This window comes from Ciconia boyciana, chromosome 10 (genome assembly GCF_034638445.1).
Source record: "Ciconia boyciana chromosome 10, ASM3463844v1, whole genome shotgun sequence".
NCBI lineage: Eukaryota > Metazoa > Chordata > Aves > Ciconiiformes > Ciconiidae > Ciconia > Ciconia boyciana.
In genome coordinates, this window is record NC_132943.1 from 24,532,030 (window position 1) to 24,550,103 (window position 18,074).

Genomic DNA, 18,074 nt, shown 5'->3' on the forward strand with positions numbered 1-18,074 from the left:
TACACAGAATCTGTTCGTTCGGCAACATTTTACTCTGGATCTTGTGGGAATCACAAGAGTTGCCCAGCTCCCCCTGGATGCCAGACACTGGCAGAAAGGTTTCAGGGTGAACAGCAGCGTCTCTCTCCAGCCATTAGTTCTTAACCCAGCCGGTGGGCTGGGAGGGAGGAAGCAGTGCTCAGCTCAGACAGGAAGAGCAGGTTAACCTCAGCATTACAGGCTTTCTGAAGCCTTACAGGCTTCCCCCCTGCAGCTGATGTCCTCATGGCATGAGCAAAAATGATGCTGAGACTTCTTTCTTTTTCTGCCAACAAAATGTGTGGTTCAATTTTCTTAAGCTTTTTTTTTTGTCTTTCCCATATACCTAAGGATGTCTTTAAAAAAAAAAAAAAAGAAAAACAGGAGGATGGAGACCAGGCACTTAACATGGAGGTTAGCAATCATTCTTCTTTAGCTCTGCAAGGTGTCCCAGAGCTGGGTCTGACCCTGGTGGACATTGGCTTCCTAAGGACACAAATTTCCCAGCAGTGCTGGGGTACCTGCCGCTACTGTCAGAGGGACTGGTCGTAAGAGGCAAGTGTCCTGGGGACCCACTCCACAGAGGGACCAACAGCCAGCCCAGCAGCCTGGCGCGGTGCTGCACGGGGAAGGGGCCAAGCAACTGCACTTTCAAAGCGCGTGTTCCCTGTGTCCTGCAGGTCGGAGGCATGTGTGCTGCAAACCAGCTGGTGGTTCCAGCACCTGTGAACTCTGCTCCTAAGCATAGCGGGCAGCATGTGAATGTGAGACTCCTTGGAGCAAAAACATCGCCCAGTCCTGCAAACACAGACGGCTTTTGTTCACATGCACCCAGGGCTCAAGGGGGCTGCCCACGTGCACCTTGCTCGACAGAGCTGAAGGCATTTCTGAAAGGGGCAGAGCTGCTCAGCGGGCTTTTGTAGCTGCACATCTGCCTGGGCGGGGAGAGGCTGAAACGGCACAATAACCCATCTCCCAGCTCCCTCACACAAGCCCTTCGTTTTCCCATGGAGCCTTTGCAAATTCACAGAACGATGATTGTCACAGAGGTGACAGCCCACTGAACAGTCCAAGGGGCCCCAAAATCATAAACAACCCCAGGCTGTTCCTCACCCTAACCCTTTGTGACATGAGTAGACCATCAATCCATCCCAGGGCAGCAGAGTTGCAGAGGTCCCTTTTTATGGCCTGGGCAGGAATTTTACCCAGCTCAGTGATTGATTTGGGCAGCACTGTAATCTCTCTTGCAACATTTCTAGTTGTTGCTTTGGCCTCATATTTATTTCAAAGCACATACCGAAACGTTATGCCTGTGCTGCACTTGTCAGGAAAATAAACAGAAGCAATGGCCAGAGAGGGGAGATGGGGTGGCCATCCGACCCCGTTTTGCTGGGGAACTCAGCTGCCAGGGATTCGGGCTGCCCAACTGCCACCACGGTGCACTGTACCTCTGTGCTGGGGAGGATCTGGTCATACTGACTGGGTGGGATGGGATGAGCGTGGGTCCTGGTCATCCTGCGCTGATGCTGCTGAGACCTGCCTGTAGCAGGGGGGACACCAGTGGCCCCTCTGTCTCCCCATCTACACCCAGATCTCAGTGATGCTATGCCAGCAGACAAAACACTGCCGTGCTCCCAGGAATGGTGGTTTCCATTCCTGGAAGGAAAGGGCTGGGGTTCATGGGTGTCATTGCTGCTGGTTGATTACTTCCCTGAAATGCTAGAGAAAGCCAACCCAGTTCCTGTTCAGCTTGGAGGGAAGAGTCCCCATTCACACCTCCCCCCAGCACTGCCACAGCTGAGCTAACGCCCTGTGAGAACCTGCTTTCTCGCTGGCATTGGTGTGAAAGGGGGGTGGGTGTTTCTGGACATTGTTTACTTTTTAAAGAAAATATTTGCTACTGCAGTTTTGCTCTTTCTAACCTGCTCCCACTGATTATTTTCTCGCAATTCGCCATGTCTGCCAGCAATGTCACCCTCCCTGAGGGTGACACCAAACCCCATAAGCTGACCAGGATCTGGCAACTTGCTGAGCTGATTTAAGGAGCAGAAGTTGCCCAAACCCTCTGCGTCCCCCCTCCCTCCTCACTCAGAGCAACAGCCCCCAGCCGGGGCACCTCTTACCACTGTCCTCCTCTCCAGCTCAGCTGATGCTGCTGAGGATCAAACTGCAAGTATTTTAAGACTTTCTATAAACTTGCTGCCAAGAATACTGGACCGTGCATCAAAGATAAGCGCTTGATTTTTTTGATTGTGCTAGAGAATGCACTTTGACCTAATTATTATTATTATTATTATTACTTTAGGCCGGGAAAGACAGGCAGTTGCTTTTGTAATTGTGGAAAAACCCCAAACCAAGAGACCTCCTGACATCTCACATCACTAAAATGGAACCAAATAGCTGTGCTACCTCTGAAAATTATATCTGACAGAATTATTTTCTGTACATGTGTCCAGTATAGAAGGGTTTTTACATAATTTTCTTATCTAATGAAGTGCCAAAGCTTAGCAGTTCAAGCCAGTTTGTTGCAAAAAGTTAGAGGTTATGGAGGAGAAGTCTATTACGGCAATAACACTAATAAGGGTCCGCCAAGATCACGTTACGTGTAAACAAAGGGCATTTGAGATGAACGTCTCAGAAGACAGAGGAACGGCGCTGGGAGGCAGTGGCAGCCCAGGGTGGCTGAGAGCTGGGGGTAAAGCATGCGGCCCCTCTCTGCAGCTCCCACCCCAGCACCACCTATGCTCCCCCCAGCCTCATCCCACCACTCCCGCCCTGGCCGCCTGCCTGCCCCCAGGGTCGGTGCCTCCTAGAAACTTCATGAGGCGGTTATGCAGGTGCTGACGGACTACAGACACAAACACTGTGCTATGTAGAATGAAGTGGCTTAATATACCTGGGGCTCAATGTACACACTTATTTTCCTGCCTTAGCAAGAAAGGTGAGGGCTCCCTGCAGCAGAGAGAGGGCATTTCCCTTATGCTGTGAAAAAACACAAGAAGGGCCTGAAACCTTGAGGTGTGCCCTGCGGACCCCCTGGCAGGCAGTAGCAAGCCCCAGGGAAGGCTTTCTAGCTGTCCCCCCCTTCCTCCCTCCTGAGGGGGCTGCCAGAAGAGAGGTTCCTGGGGAGAAGGTTAAGCCGCTGCCTGTCCCCCCACTCCCATCCTCTCCCAGCACGCGCATCTCACTGAAGGCTGGTGGAGGCAATGCAAATCAACATTCACAAAGAGGCAGTGGCAAAGCTTATATGAAAGGGAAAAAACCAGATTGCAGTAAGCATTTTTTATTATTTTCTGATAGCCTCCTGTTTCCCACAGCTATGCATTTGCAGAACATTTTGTAAGCAATTTCTTTATGATGTGACTTAATCTATTTTGTGTTTTCAAAGGGAAATATAAATCAAAGCCCAAGAGTGAAAGGGCTGGGATCTTGAGCTTTTAAAAGTGGCTACTGCATATCAACAACAGCTACTTTTGATCAACATTTTTTGCTATGCATTTTGTGGAATGGCTACAGGATACTCAAATGAGCATTATAATTACAATCCATAATGTGCATCATAATGCTCTGGGCTCTGAATGATCTGCTACGACGTATACTTGGAACAATCATTAAGATTTCTATCAAAACTGACCACATTTCAGCCATTCTCTTAGTGCGCTGATGAACATAGGTTCCTAGAGGCATTTATCAACTGCACTTTTTCCCTCCCTGGGCTGTATTTATTCTTTTGGTTTTCCTTCTCTTATTCTTTCCATTTTTATGGTCTCACCAGTTTGTGTCAAAGAAACACAGTATTGAATAGGATCAGACATGACCACCTTCAATTCAACATGCAGGATGCATCTGCACCCAGCCTTTACTAATAAGGAACTTACAGCAAAGCACAAGGAGATTCAAACCTGTTAAATTAAAAGGGGAAAATATATTTTTCCTTGGAGAAAGAAAAAAGGAAAAATATGTTAATTGCATTGTGGAGGTATTTTGTGGAGCTGGTACAGCTGGTCTTGGGTATAAAATTATTATACATGCTAAATATTTAAATTTACATTTATTGTACAAATTCTGGTTCTGCCTATCAGAGCACAATGTTGAAGTATTTACAGTAAAAAAGTACTTCATAAAAATTAATGTCTAGCAAACATGTAGAGGTCTAACTATAATTAAATCTCCAAAAGTGGCCATCCTCCTGCTTCTGTATAAGAACAAGTGTCCTTTCTGGGTTGCAATCAGTAGCAGGTTACCTGATTATACACCTTATTATGTCTTGTAGAGTAGTGTTAGCCACTGGAGGGTGACATGTGAACAAATACATATGCTTGATCAGATCTTTAACAGAAACACACCTTTCAAGAGAGAGAAAAACAATTAGTGTGTGTTATAGGTTACCGATTTACAATTTACATCATAAATCAATGTCTGATTATTTTAATGCAAAATGTTTTTAGCTTCATTTTATTGCACTAACGGTTTCAATAACACACTATAATTTGCTCAGATGAAGAGGTGATTGGACAGCTCTTACAGAAATTTTTAATTACTGTCATTAGTGGCTGCAATCTTATTCTTTTCTATGGAGCTAAGATACGTGTTATTGCATTGTACTACAGGTACTCTGCGGTAGTCAGAATCCAAACTCTCCCTTTCCACTGAAATACTTGCATCTATAAATCTGTGTCACTGTGCATGTCCCATCACAATAATTACTAGCATCACACAAATATATGTATCCACATGCTGGTTTAGGCAGGTAGAAATGTATTGCCCCAATTTAAAAAAAAAAAAAAAGAGGGAAACTAGAGCATAAAGTGTATTGTCCATAGCTAAGATAGGAAGTGTGTAGGAGAGCCAGGGACGGGGCAGCAGGAGTCCTGCCTCCAGAGAGAAAAGCTGTGTTGCAATGCCGCAGCCGAAATCTGCGGGATGACGTGCAGGACAGCGCTTGTCCTTCGTCCTGGGGGAACAAAGGTCACATTTGCTGTTTCTGACAATGGAGCTATTGTTGTTGGAGGTCCATGTTCTTGCTACTGCTTGAAGCTCCTAATACGTAAACAACTTTGATTCCCGTAGATGGATGCAGAAAGTGTTGCATGCTCAATCTACTGCACGTCCCTCTGTAATTTCAGCTGATTCCCTTAGCAGGTCTTCCAAAGGCTGCCTACCATGTACTGATAACTCATTTCAAAGAAAGATGAGAATTTAAAATACTATTTTATTGGAAACACCTGATAAAATACTCCAGACATGAGCCCTGAGGGGTGAGCTCGCCCTGCAGCTGGGCAGCAGGGGAGATAGAGAGGCTGGTAGCACTGGACAGGCCATGCAGGACCTGGACTGGGGGACCGAACGGGCAGGGATGTTTTCTTCCACTCACATTAGCCTAATTTGAGTTAAGTGTGGCTGAAAATGCAATGCTCACCTGGGTTCAGCTTTGTATGTCCTCAGTTACTGTAAGGAGGTGCATGTAGGACAGTGGTGCTGCATACATTTCAACAAACATTAAGAAACTTTTTCCATCATGGTAAAGCCAGTTGGTAAGTTTGTTCTGCCCATCCACCGAGGGCATTTGGGCCCTGCAGGGTAGAACAGGGGTGCAAAGGGCATGAAGATGAAAACAGGGGAAATGACAGCGGCGCAGGTCACAAAAGCCATCTCCTGAGTTACAGACACTCATTTTCTGGTACCCTGCACTGTACTGTAGGAAGGGAAGCCCTTGCCCTTCACATACTTCCCATTTCTCTTCTCCCTTTCCTGCCCCCTTCTCCCTAATTCTCTGTGAAATATCTGAGCTGACATACACAATTTTCAATAAATTAATTATTTTTCACATATTAAGAAAAAAAGCTGAAAATACAGTTCACAAAATGTCCTGTCTGGTTTCCCCACAAAGTACCTGCTCTGGCCTATTAATTTTAAAGCCATTTGACTACGTACGTTGTTTGAAGAATGCTGTTTCCATTATGTATTAAATGGAAAATTAACTGCAGTCTGAAGTAGGGATTCAGCTAGCCCCATCAGTACTCCATAACATTTCATATGATGCTCTTAAAAGCTGTGAAGGTTGGCTACTTTTCTAGTAAAATCCTGATAATCGTGATTCAATATGTTAAGGGCTGTTACTGTTGGGAAACTGGATCTCTTCTTCCATGTAAGTAAACTCGTATTTGTAGATTTTTTTTTCTGAAGGAAGTAAAGCTACATCAAAATTCAAGAAACATCCCCCCTTCCCAACAGAGCTTTCTTGGTTGGAAACCACCTGGGTGGCAATCCTCCACTAATGTGGATTTAGAGGAATCGAGTGTGGTCTAGTCTCCAGAGAACTGGGTTTAGTTCACCCGCTTTTGTATGTGCGCTGAGAAGCCAGTGGTGCAGGTAAGTATGTAATTATGGGCTTATTTAAAATGGAGATTCTTTTACACGACAGACTGCAGCACACGCAGGAAGAATAATGCCCACAGAAAACCTCCACGAGGGCTCTTGTACTCTATTGTACTGTAGTCTATTTACAGGCTTTGGCTTAGAGAAGATTCGTGGTTTGCTTTACACAGGCGCAGCTCTGTGTGCGGGCTGCACGTGCACGGAGCCTCCTTCCCTCGCGCCGGTTGCAACAGGGACTCGCCTGCTGTTGAGAAGGCACCTGGAAATGCTGAGCAGCTACAGTTGCACTGGTATTGAGCCCCGCTCAAACCACAGGATAAACGGAGGACTACAGCAAACATCCGGGCCGCAAATCCCATGCAGCTTCCTCAGGGCTTCTCCCGTTACTATGGCTGCCAAATACTGGTCGCACAGCCGTTATTTTGCTGCGTTCAACGGCTGTATTTGATTTAATGCGATATTACAAACATTACGTAAAATGGTTTACAGTGACTGATTATCTATGTTCTTCTGGCCTGTCTTCAAGTAATAATTAGTTTGCAAAGAGCAACGCAGCCAACTTCTTTGTAAAATCCTGTTGCACTGCTGTACGCCCAAGGGAGCAGAGGCAACGGGCGTCACCCACGACACCACTCCTACCGCTGAGCCGCACTCATGGCTGCACCGGCACGTAAGGCCTCACTTACCGGGGCCGCCCAGGAAAGCGTGCGTGCGCTGGGTGGGTTTTTTAATCAGGTGCACTTTTACTGTCCCGCTGAATGCAGGGCCCCGAAGGGTGCAGGGTGCCCAGGGGGTACGCAGAGGCTGCCCCACCCCTGGGACCCGCCTTTCTTTCGTGGAGAAACCCCCTCTGCCCCTGAAAACTGGCAGGTTTGGGGGTTTTACTTCAGAGCGGTGGAAACAAATCCAGGTCTAACGTAGAAAACTAAAAATACTTCGAGAGACTACGTGGGCTCCGCCGCTCGGGGGCCCTGCCCCCCTCATCCCGCCGGGGCGGCTCGGCACGGGGCGGCCCTGGCCCCTGCGCGCGCCCCTCCCCTCTGGCACGCGAGTCCCGCGGCGTTCCGACCGGGAGCTTTTCGCGCCACAGGGCCAGGCCCTTGCAGCTCCACAAACTCCGACCGCGAATAGAAAACAAAAAAAAATAGGGCCCCCGCCCCAGCCCCTCCGGGGCGTCCCGAGAGAGCTAACGACCTCCTCAGCAGGGATGGGCGGGCGAGCGCGAGGCGGGCACGCCGGGTGCCCGATCCCGAGGGGGTGTCAGCTGCATCTGCCAGGACGCGGGCGCCAACGCGGGAAAGGCGCCGCCGGGCCCCGCCCCCCGCGGTCCCAGCCGCTTTGGCGCGAACCTTCAGTTCCCCGGTGCTCGCCCCGCCGCCGCCAGCATGGGTCCGCCGCGCCCGCAGGTGAGCGCTGCCCGTGGCGGGGGGCTGCCCGCCGTGCTCGCGGCACGGCTGCGGATCGCCGCTGCTGGCGGCGGGGCTGCTGCGGCGCTTGCGGCCGCGCTCTCCCGGGGCTCCTGCGGGGTCTCACGGCCGGGGCAAGCCGGGCTGCGGGGAGGCTGGTGGGGTCGGGCAGGGCACTGTGGGGGCAGCCCCGCCACGCAGACCGGCAGCCCCGGGCCTCCTGCCCCGCCGTGGTGCTGGAGTGCCCCGCGCTCGGCGGTGCCCTCGCCCGCCTGGCTGGGGTAGGGGTCCCGGCTTCGGAGCCGCGCTCGGCGGGGGGCGGCCGGCCCGGTGCCAGCCTCCCGGCGCCCCCGCCTTCTGCCTGCCGCCTCGCAGCTGCCCCGGCCGCCGCCGCGGCTGGGGGCGCGAGGGCGGCCGTTGGCCGTGGCGCGCGGGGCCTGCTGCGGGGGGAAGGCACCTCCCGGCGGGGGGGCGGCCCCGCTGTGGGGGCCTGGAGCCCGCGGTCTCGGGGGAGCGGGGCGGAGGGGGTCGCTGTGGGGCGCGGAGGCGGGCGGCCCCGCGGTGTGCGTGTGGGGGCGGCACCGTCTGAGCGGGAGCGGGAGGCGGGGAGAGCTGCCCGCGCCCCTGGCCGGCGTGCGGGCCGTGCCGGCGGCCGCGCCCGAGCGGGGGAGGCGTATTTGCGTGTGCCGATGGCGATGCCGGGTCTCCTGGCCTGGGCTTCGCAGTGCTGGGCGGCCCCGTGCTGGAGGCCCTCCGGTGCAGCCCGGCCTGCCGCGGCAGAGTTTCTCCGGCTGGGCACTCCCTCAGCCGCGGCAGGCGACGCCAGAAACGGCCCCTTTTGTGTCTGGGGCCGCGGCCGGGCCGGGCCGGGCAGCTTTTCTGCTTCTCGTCAGCACCAGCAAAACTGTGAAGCGTGGGCAAGCCTCGGGAGTGCTGCCGTGCCGCTCCAGCGAAAAGCGGTGTGCTGAACGGTGCTGGGGAGAGGACGGAGGTCTTTAAATTGCTCTGGCTAGTATTTATAAAATATTCAAACCGTATTTGTAAAATATTTGGCCCAGTCGGCTGGGCCTATGAACTGGTGACGGTTAGAGTGCTTGCCTTGGGCAGCATCGAGGTGTGGGTGCAGCAGGCCTGGCCGTCAGGTCGCCGCCACCCTGGGGAGGTGAAATGGGTCACTGCCAGTGGAAACATTCCCTGGGAAATTAAAACCTGAAGCCCATCAAAAAAGGTATTTCGACCTGGTAATAAAATAAAAACAAAACAGCAAGCTGTTGTGTCTAGAACAGTTGTTTCAAAGCTTCTCTTTTCCGTGGATGTGATCCTTAGTCCCTTCCTTAACAGCTGCAGTGTATTTAGTGTTTGCCTCAAACTAAAAGTAATTAATAAATCAAAGCAGATTTCTAGGTACTATTTGCATGCTTGTACTTTTTTCCAGCATTATCTATAATGAGTGGAGAAGGATAGGATTTCTGTGTATATTTCCACTTGACTGTTTGCATAAAAGAAGTATTTCTAAATACTGAACAAAACTCATCTATAACAATGATCAGAAATGTATCAGAGCAGAAACTATTCCCATTTCTAACTTCGGGAATTATTTCAAAGCTGATGATAATTCTGCTGACTTGTATTCAAGACTGTTAAACATCCTAAAACGTTCAAACTTCCTAAACTTCAATTTAAGGATGTTCTTAAAAGCTAGTATGCTACAGTAGGTCTCTTTTAGTAATGGTGTTGCTATTGTCCTTTTGCAGCGCCGAGGTTGTTCAGGAAGGAAAAACTTCACAGCATTCCGAAATACGAAACTTATTCCCATGGAAACATCCTCATCCTCCGATGACAGTTGTGACAGTTTTGGTTCTGATAATTTTGCAAACACGGTAAGTACAGTACAAGAACAAATAAAACTGAATGTGCAGTGCTAGTGAAGCTTGCAAAAATGTAAGGCTAGTAAATGGTTTGTGCACGATTAAAACTGCTTGCTCTGCTTATGTTTTTGTATAGTAGTTATAAATCTATGCTATATGCTGTAATTTATTTTCACTCTTCACTTGTGCTTCTAGGTGGTAATTGTTAGAAACAGATTAGCTATTTATTTTAGCCTTTGAAATGTCACCTAACCTAACATGCCTGATAATTTGCAACTGTGGTTCTGAAACCCCTTGTTAAATGCCTTAACTGTTTTTTTCTTTATTAAAAAACCTATTTGCTTATACTGCACTTGTAATTGTGAATCATTTTCTGTACAACTTCAGCTAAAGGATATTTTATTCTTCATAGAAATGCAAGTTTAGGTCAGATATTAGAGAAGAACTGGCAAAAATTTTTCACGAAGCCTCTGATGATGAATCCTTCTGTGGCTTTTCAGAAAATGAGATTCAGGATGCATTGGTAAGACAGTTGATTCTAGTTTGCAATTTTAAGTTTAAGTTCTTACACATTCTTAACTGAAAAATAATGTTAGCTTCGGCTTGAAAGTCAAATGTTGTCAGAAAGAAGCATCATTTTATTTAATTTAATGTACAATCTAAGTAGCCATACTTTCATTTTCTTTCTGTCTCCATAAAAAGCCCTCAAGCTCCTGAGTTTTGCAAGTTCAGAATAAAATCTGCCATATGGATTTTGAAATATAATACCTCTTAAAACTGTCCTTGCTGGATGTTACTCTGTTAGACTCTAACATTTCTGGTTTCCTTAATGTGAAATGTTATGCTAGCCCGTGAACTTCAGCACATCTGAGAAAAATTTCTGTGTGTATTGTCACGCAGTCAGATCTGCACTCTGACAGTGTAACAGGAAATGCTGTACTTCTTTAGCAGTAGAGAAATAGTGATAGGTGGTGAAATCCGCCTTCCTGCTTCTCCTTGACATCAGTGCAAGAGCAGTTTTATTGCTTAAAAAGACCAACGGTATTTAGTACAGAAAACAGAAGTAGTACCATGTTTGGCATAAAATAGGTTTGTTGTAACTTCAGAACGTGCTGAGGAATAACTAGAAAAGAATAATGTCTGATTGGAAGAGGATGTGTCTGAGTTAAATAATACACAACAGTAAAGAGAATAAATAGGAGACAAAGTTGGAATAGGTATATAAGAAAGAGGAATCAATAACTACACATAATGGGCAATGAGAACCACATATCTGGTTTAATAAAAACCCTGTGCAAATAAGGATTGCCACTTGAGGCTGATGGTCTATGCATATGACGCAGGAAGCTTGTTGTTACCTAAGACCAAAATGAGACTGTCTTATTCAGTCTAAACCTAAAAGTCAAAGCCTATTGCAAAATGGGCTTTTAACTAAAGAAATTAATTTCTCTCCTTGCTGAACCCTTGGTTCTTGCAAAAGTTGTAAGGAAGGCATCAGAATTCAAAGATAAGAAAATATTGGGATTTTATAATTATTTCGTTGACTGTCTCTAGAACGAAGTTTTCACTTAGTATCGTTGACACTGTGAGATGGCTGTTCTTGACAGCTTAGAAACTTGGGTTTGACCCTGTGCTGAGAACTGTGTAGTGGCTTTCTTTACAGCCAAATACAATAAGTTGCAAAATTGAGCCCTTTAAAGGCAATTCTCTTTCTTACACTCTCACACAAACTATCTTTGCTGTTAGACCTGCAGGTGACAGCTAAGACTGCTGCATCTGAAACCAAGCTCCGTTTTCTGATGTGTTGCAGCAGTACAGTGTGGCTCTCCCTGAGATTTTTTTATACCTTCCCCCCCCCCCCCCCAGTCCCTCTCCCCCCCCAAATATACTAGAGTACTAGGACTGGAGATGTAAATGTCTAGATTTCAGCCAGATAGCCTCTTTAACCACCCCTGAACAAAATATTGTCGAACTGTATTTAATTGCAGAGCAGCTCATTTGACTTGTATGCTTCCATTCTGGTTTGTTAACAGAAACTGGAGTCGGATTCAGAGGAGAATGATACAAGTGCTGAAAGTGAGGTAGCTCAGAGAAGGCAGAAATGCCCTATTCCTCTAAAAGTAGCCATGAAATTTCCATCTCGAAGATCGGAGAGGAGAAAGGGTGAGATGGAACCTCTTCCTGAAAAGCTGATGCCAGCTCCAGATTCAGACTCTGACTCTGAAGAAAAGGGTGCCATGTTTTTAGAAAAAAGAGCTTTAAACATAAAGGAAAACAAAGCAATGGCAAGTACTCAATGTCTCCCTGGGGGCACCCCCCTTCTTCCCCCCTGCCTTGACTCTTAGGGGACCTCTTTGGTTGTTCAAATTAATTCTAATGGGAATTATGTGAATGCATTAAGAGGAATTTACATTCCTAATATTTAAATATTATATTTTATTCAACATACTAAGTTTGAGCACTTTCAAATTACTTGCAGTCACTAGAACATAAATAAGACGTAAAAGTAAAAAGTTGAAGAGTGACTGCATTTCCTATAAGTAATTGTACTTCTAGCCAATTGCCCTAATCTAATAGTCTGTAATAGCACATAAACATCCTTTTAAGGCTCTGCTTCCTTTTTCTTTCCCTTATTAGCTTGCAAAACTAATGGCTGAGTTGCAAAATGTTTCTGGTATCTTTGGTGGGAGAAGATCATTGCCAACTGTCAGTCATGTAAGTATAAACTTACTATATTTGCGTTCAGATTTCTGAGAGTCAAATTCTGACATTACAAAACAGGACTTTCAATTTAAAAACTTAATAAACCATGTAAATCAAAGTCCAGTTCAGATTTTTATTGCTTCCGAAAACAGACATCCTCATTGTGCAATTCTCTTTTGATTTGTCACTGTATAAAGCAGAACAGATTAATTCATAAAGGTTAGGTGTCTCCACAGGCCAGTAAAACTAAACAAGGTGCTGTGTAAATATATATTTATACTAAGGCTGGAAATAAGGGGAGTAGCTCAGACTTTGAAGCTCAAGCCTGAATATTCTGTGAGTTTGGAGCCTTGAAAAAAACCTGACATTTGTCCTAACTAGGTCCTTAAAGAAGAATGGGTTGTGAATCGGCAGTGTAATGAATTTCACTGTTAATTTACCTGTAATCTGTTAATTTACCTGTAATCTACAAGATGGGAACAACACTAAAAGTTGCAGCTCCTCATAGACACGGGTTCTGCTGCTGCGTGGGGGAATTACTGTATCTTATACCTACATGGACACAAACGTGCTTTTGACTATTTCTCTGCAGCTAGCAAAATGCCCAAGATGAATTTGCCTAGGATGTTTTTACCTTGTGTTTTCTGATTGGAAGGCATGTCTTTTGGAGGAGGAATTCATAGTAGGGACAGGAGCTGTCTGGGTTTTCACCTGTTTCATTAGGGGCTTTTAAACTTTACCAGGGACCAAAGCGACTTCCAAGACGTTCATTGCCCAGAAGTGCTTTGAGGAGGAACCCAGACCGAAGTTCTCGGCCTCACACAAGATCCAGGTCCCTGATTGAAGGTCCTCCTACTCCTTTACCAGAAGAGGAAGATGATGACCGGTACATCTTAGTGAGAAGAAGAAAGATGTCTGATGAATACCTGGAGGTATGTTGAGGTTCTAGTTCTCCTCTTGCAGGTGGCTTTGTATCCCTTCAAGAAAATAGCAATTCATACAGAGCAATTCATGCAGAGTTGATCAAGATTATGAGTATGCCATGGCCTGGGAAGAAGTACAGAAAATAGCCTATTGTATGTGTTCTCCATTTCCCCCTGCCTTATTCTTGAAAAATCACTTCCTCTTCCACTCCAGCAGGAATTAAGCAAGATCCAGTAGCATTTCTGCACCCTGAAGGTGACAGATTGAGTGAAGGTGCTAAAGCTGCATCCATATCATATGTCTTTGCAAAGGTCTATTATCTCCTGTTTAAATATATGATGGGTATTTGAGACTTGGGCATTGCTTTGAAGAGTTTATGTAGAGTTTTTGCTGAAAATAATAATAAAAGCATTGTGTCTTCACTATTCAGCATGAAGCCCGAACTCCCAGGAGGGGTCACCGTGGTGCCATGGCTTTTCCACACGTTGTGCGCCCCGTTGAGGAGATAACAGCAGAAGAGCTGAATAATATTTGTGGATCTGCAAGAGATAAAGTATATAACAGGGCCATGGTAAGTATATTCCGACTTTGTGAAATGCATACTTTGTGAAATAATTTTGTTGTTATTCCCTGCTTGTGGTTTAGCATCAAATGGAGCACACTCCCTCTCACTGAGAGGATGGATGTGATTTTTGTGAGAAGTATGCCTGAGATCTTGAAACATTATCTTTCCCTGAATTCATAGAATGGCCTTTACCAAGCCAGTTTAGCTTGCTTTCACCCTGGAACAACTGTAATACCTAGGTGATACCAGCCAAGGAGAATGATTAACAGACACTGAAGATGCAATGTTAAAACAATCTTGGTTCAAACTTGCAAGGTGGCTTTCTCTTTCAGGATAAGCACTGCTAGCTGCCAAAGAAATTGCTTTTTAAATGCTCTATTTGCCTAACTAAAGAGCCATCTTTAATGTCTTGTTTCCTGAACTACTTTCTCTGTGTTCTAGGGATCCACCTGTCATCAGTGTCGCCAAAAAACCATAGACACCAAGACAAATTGTCGTAACCCTGATTGCATAGGAGTACGGGGCCAATTCTGTGGGCCATGCCTCCGCAATAGGTATGGGGAAGATGTCAGAACAGCGTTGCTGGATCCGGTAAGACAATTTTGAATATTGGCTTTATGGTGCTTAACTTGAGCAGAGAGGTGCATTGGTAACTCATAGCAAAAGAGTTTTAGCAGGGGAACTGCTTACAGTGCTGTAGTACGTAATGCAGTCCTGAGTTGATTCAAACTGAATCACAGAACCCTGCATTGTGTAGAACTCGTAGCTACTGCTTCTGTAGCTTTATTTGCAGGAGTAAACTACGAGAGCAGAGCAGCTGCCAAAATATTCTTGTATTTGAACATCAGAATAGTGTTCTCTTTTGCCTTGCATTAGTGCTTAATGCCCTATGGAAAGGAACTGTATTGTGGACAAAGTTCTGCTGTTGTGGGCTGTGGAAGTGGTGCAGGAGTTGAGCAGAGTGGAATGCTTCCTGTGGTTATGAGCAAGGCAGGCAAAGGAGAGTTTAATCCCTTGCAGACTGAAGAATTTGTACTCTTGCACTGGATTAGACAACTTCTGCACTGCTGATGTTCACTGCAGAACTCGGTGCAGAGCAGGGCCCTCTTTTAATTTGTGGATGTGAATCATGTCTGGCATTCCAGTTCAGTTAAAAGGCTTGTTTGTCTTTTCCCTAGACCTGGAGGTGCCCACCATGCCGTGGAATCTGCAACTGTAGCTTCTGCAGACAGCGAGATGGCCGATGTGCTACAGGTGTCCTGGTCTATCTGGCCAAGTACCATGGCTATGACAATGTCCATGCCTACTTGAAAAGGTAAGTATGCCATTGTGTCAGCGGCATGGCTCTGCTCTAAGTGGGATAAGCGGCTCAAAACTGGAACAGGAGAGCTCTCCACATCCCAGTTTGATCTTGAGATTTACCTGACAGTCCATGTTGCCTTTAGAATCTGAGATTTTGCCATGCAATTTTTCTGACATGTTGGTTCTTACCCAAAACAAGTGGTATATCCACTCTGTCTTTTGGCTCTCAACTTCAGCTGTGTTTATTGTCAGGGCTTCCACTAATTTGTCTAAAAGAGTTTCCAAACAGTGTTTTGCTACAAGCTAACTCATGTTTTTACTTGTCTTTCAGTCTGAAACAAGAACTTGGAATGGAAGACTGAAGCTGTGACTGCCTTTAAATTACGTACTCTTTCACCAATGTCATATTATTGCCTACAGTGAATTGTTTAATCAAATGAGATTACAAAGCCAGTGCCTGCCTTCCCTCCCCTTTTGGGTAAAAAGGATAAAGAACTTTCACTTATCTCAGTGCAAATCATATTTGGGAGAACTGTTTAATGAACGTCTTTGCCCACAGGCCATTGTTTTCTTTTTAAACAACTTTGCAAATCAGATAGCATCAGTCCTTGTGTTCATGCCAATAAGGTTTTTTGTTGGGTTGTTTTTTTTTTCCCTGAAAGGAGATGGGGCTTTAAGCCATTAGAGTTTTATTCATGCAGTGATCTGTGCTGCAGGTTTATTTATGCTTTGAAGTTGATCACAAAAAGATACAGATGTTCTGAAAATTCAGGGCACTGTTCCCCACAGAACCAAGCGGGGAAAAGTATGTGCTTAACTCCAGGCCAACTTCTGCTGCAATACAGACTCTTACCGAACATAAATGATCGAATAGAAGCTAAGAGTTCTCTAAAACAACAATGCATTCTTAAGTTGAAAAAGGAAGCCCTAAAAGTTGCAGCTGAGCAGTCTCCAAGCACTAATACTTGGTTTTATAGAGTACTCAAAGTGCACATTGGCCATTTTAAGGGAGATTCTCTGAGTGACTTAAAAAATGCAGCAGAAGCAGTTGGGGGTGGCACTTTGTATTTTTGCTCAGATGAGAGGAGGCTACTGCTGAAAGCTTCCACAGCACCAGCACTAGCATTGCCTAGTGATGACAGTGATGTGAGCATATGGGTATACATGGTGGAGTGACCACTCTGTCTAAAACAGAATGTACCCTTTGTTAAATTACTGGTTTTGTGGGTTCTCTTCTCCCTGCTTTTGCTGCAACTGTGGAACTGCTTCTTTGCAGAATCAGCACTGGTCCTGGGGAGGAGGGATGCCTCCAGACCAGGGCTTGGTTAAGTAGAGGGGTAGTGGTTCATGTGGCTGTTGGCCAATCACAAGTGGATGAAAGATGGTAACTTGTTGAATTTGGTTATCAGGAAAAGGGGCAATGACAAACAATCACTGGTATCAGAAGCCTGGATTTTTTTACCTCTGAAAAAAAAAGCAAGGACTTTCTAAGCTACAGTCCAGCTTAAAGTGAGTTATTCTTCCCGTTGCATAGAGGAGCATAAACATAAATAGATAATGTTCTCAAGAGACACCCTGGTTGTAGTAACAGATGAGGAATAATGATTGCCTCCTCAAAAAGGCTTTTAAAAATAAATAAAAAGGGAAATGTAATGGGTTGCATACTGTTTGTGAGCACTTACAAATGTGGTTAGTGCTGTGGGCTCCTCCTTAACAGTCCAGCCATATTTCTGTATCTGGCTCCGCATGATTGTAGAAGGATATTTTGCATGATATTGTTAATGAAGCATGAGTACAGCAAAAACGGAGCTGAAGAATTCTAATGTGCTGTGTGGATGGGGTCTATGTGTACTCAGTGCTGTAGAAAAGAAGGTGCCGTCAAAATTGGATCCAAAGAACCACAAAGTGTATGAATGTGCTGAGTATGGTTACAGAAACTACTGTATAAGCTTTGTATAAGGTTTAGAATGCAATGTTATAAATAACGTACAGTTGAATAGTAGAAGAATCAACTTGCTTTTATTGAGCACTAGAACAAAACATGGGTTTAGACTTCTCTGCTTGCACAGTATTTGCACTGTGTGTATACATAATGGTCCACAGTTTATACCTTTCTGGGAATTACATCAGTGTGTGTGGGAGGGGAGGAGAAAGAACATTAGAAACAAAAGATATTTATGTCTCAGACTTGCAGTTCTGTTTCATAAATCATCTGTCCTATTGAAAATCTCCTGTCCTCTCTTTGTTTTTATAGTGTGAATAGCTGTGCAATCTGAGGTGGAGAGTGCTCTACCCTCTAGGTACATTTCATGAAGGAACTCTAGAAATACATGTCTGACAGATAAGAGCGATTCCCTGCCCTCCCCCCAATTCCTGGGCTTGCCTTCTGATTGCTAGAGTGTGAAAGGACTGTGCTAAAAGCAAACCCTTGCGTCATATCACGGAGACTGCTGTATTTAGATTTACTCAGATCTGCAATGTTCTGTATGAAGTTTTTTATTTCGAAAATAAAAACTGTCTGGGTTAGAATTTTTGCCTCTTAACTGTTTTTAAGAAGCTCATTAGAGCTGTACTTAGATTTTACCACCTTTCAGGTAAACTTTTGTTGTGAAGTAAAGGAGTTGGTTGCTCCCATCATACCTGGGGGAGCAGTGGACTAGGACATCTTTCTCTCCCCAGCCCTGTGTCCCTGAACCAGTCTTGCTCTGATAGTCATGCTGCTTGGATTGAGTTGTTTGGTACCTGATGACTAACCTGTGATGGTAGAAATATATAGGTGCTGAGTTCAGGCCAGATACAGACTTTAAGCACATGTGCAATGTGCTTACCCTTCTGCTTTTTCTACATTTTTTTTTAAACTAGATGCCTACGTCCTGAGCTGAGAAGGATGAGGAGGATATTATCATTTGG

General features: G+C 45.7%; 1 protein-coding gene across 4 annotated transcripts; it reads left to right on the forward strand.

The window, feature by feature from the left end:
* The first annotated feature begins 7,664 nt into the window (after window positions 1-7,664).
* On the forward strand, window positions 7,665-17,693 carry CDCA7 (cell division cycle associated 7). 4 transcript variants are annotated; one of them, XM_072874863.1, is made up of 10 exons: window positions 7,665-7,802; window positions 9,557-9,682; window positions 10,083-10,193; window positions 11,704-11,955; window positions 12,308-12,385; window positions 13,117-13,305; window positions 13,728-13,868; window positions 14,304-14,453; window positions 15,041-15,177; window positions 15,496-17,693. In XM_072874863.1, exons 1-10 carry the CDS (start codon window positions 7,782-7,784, stop codon window positions 15,524-15,526), a joined length of 1,236 nt encoding a protein of 411 aa, XP_072730964.1. In that variant the 5' UTR covers window positions 7,665-7,781; the 3' UTR covers window positions 15,527-17,693. The 4 variants fall into 4 exon arrangements, with proteins under 4 accessions (XP_072730964.1, XP_072730965.1, XP_072730966.1 ...); XM_072874864.1 differs by lacking the exon at window positions 7,665-7,802 and adding an exon at window positions 8,463-8,810; XM_072874865.1 differs by lacking the exon at window positions 7,665-7,802 and adding an exon at window positions 8,463-8,793.
* The last annotated feature ends 381 nt before the right edge of the window (window positions 17,694-18,074 follow it).

Coding starts and splice junctions, on each gene's coding strand:
- CDCA7 (XM_072874863.1), top strand. CDS start 7,782: ATGGGTCCGCCGCGCCCGCAG. Junction 7,803..9,556: donor TGGGTCCGCCGCGCCCGCAG/GTGAGCGCTGCC, acceptor GTCCTTTTGCAG/CGCCGAGGTTGTTCAGGAAG. Junction 10,194..11,703: donor ATGAGATTCAGGATGCATTG/GTAAGACAGTTG, acceptor GTTTGTTAACAG/AAACTGGAGTCGGATTCAGA.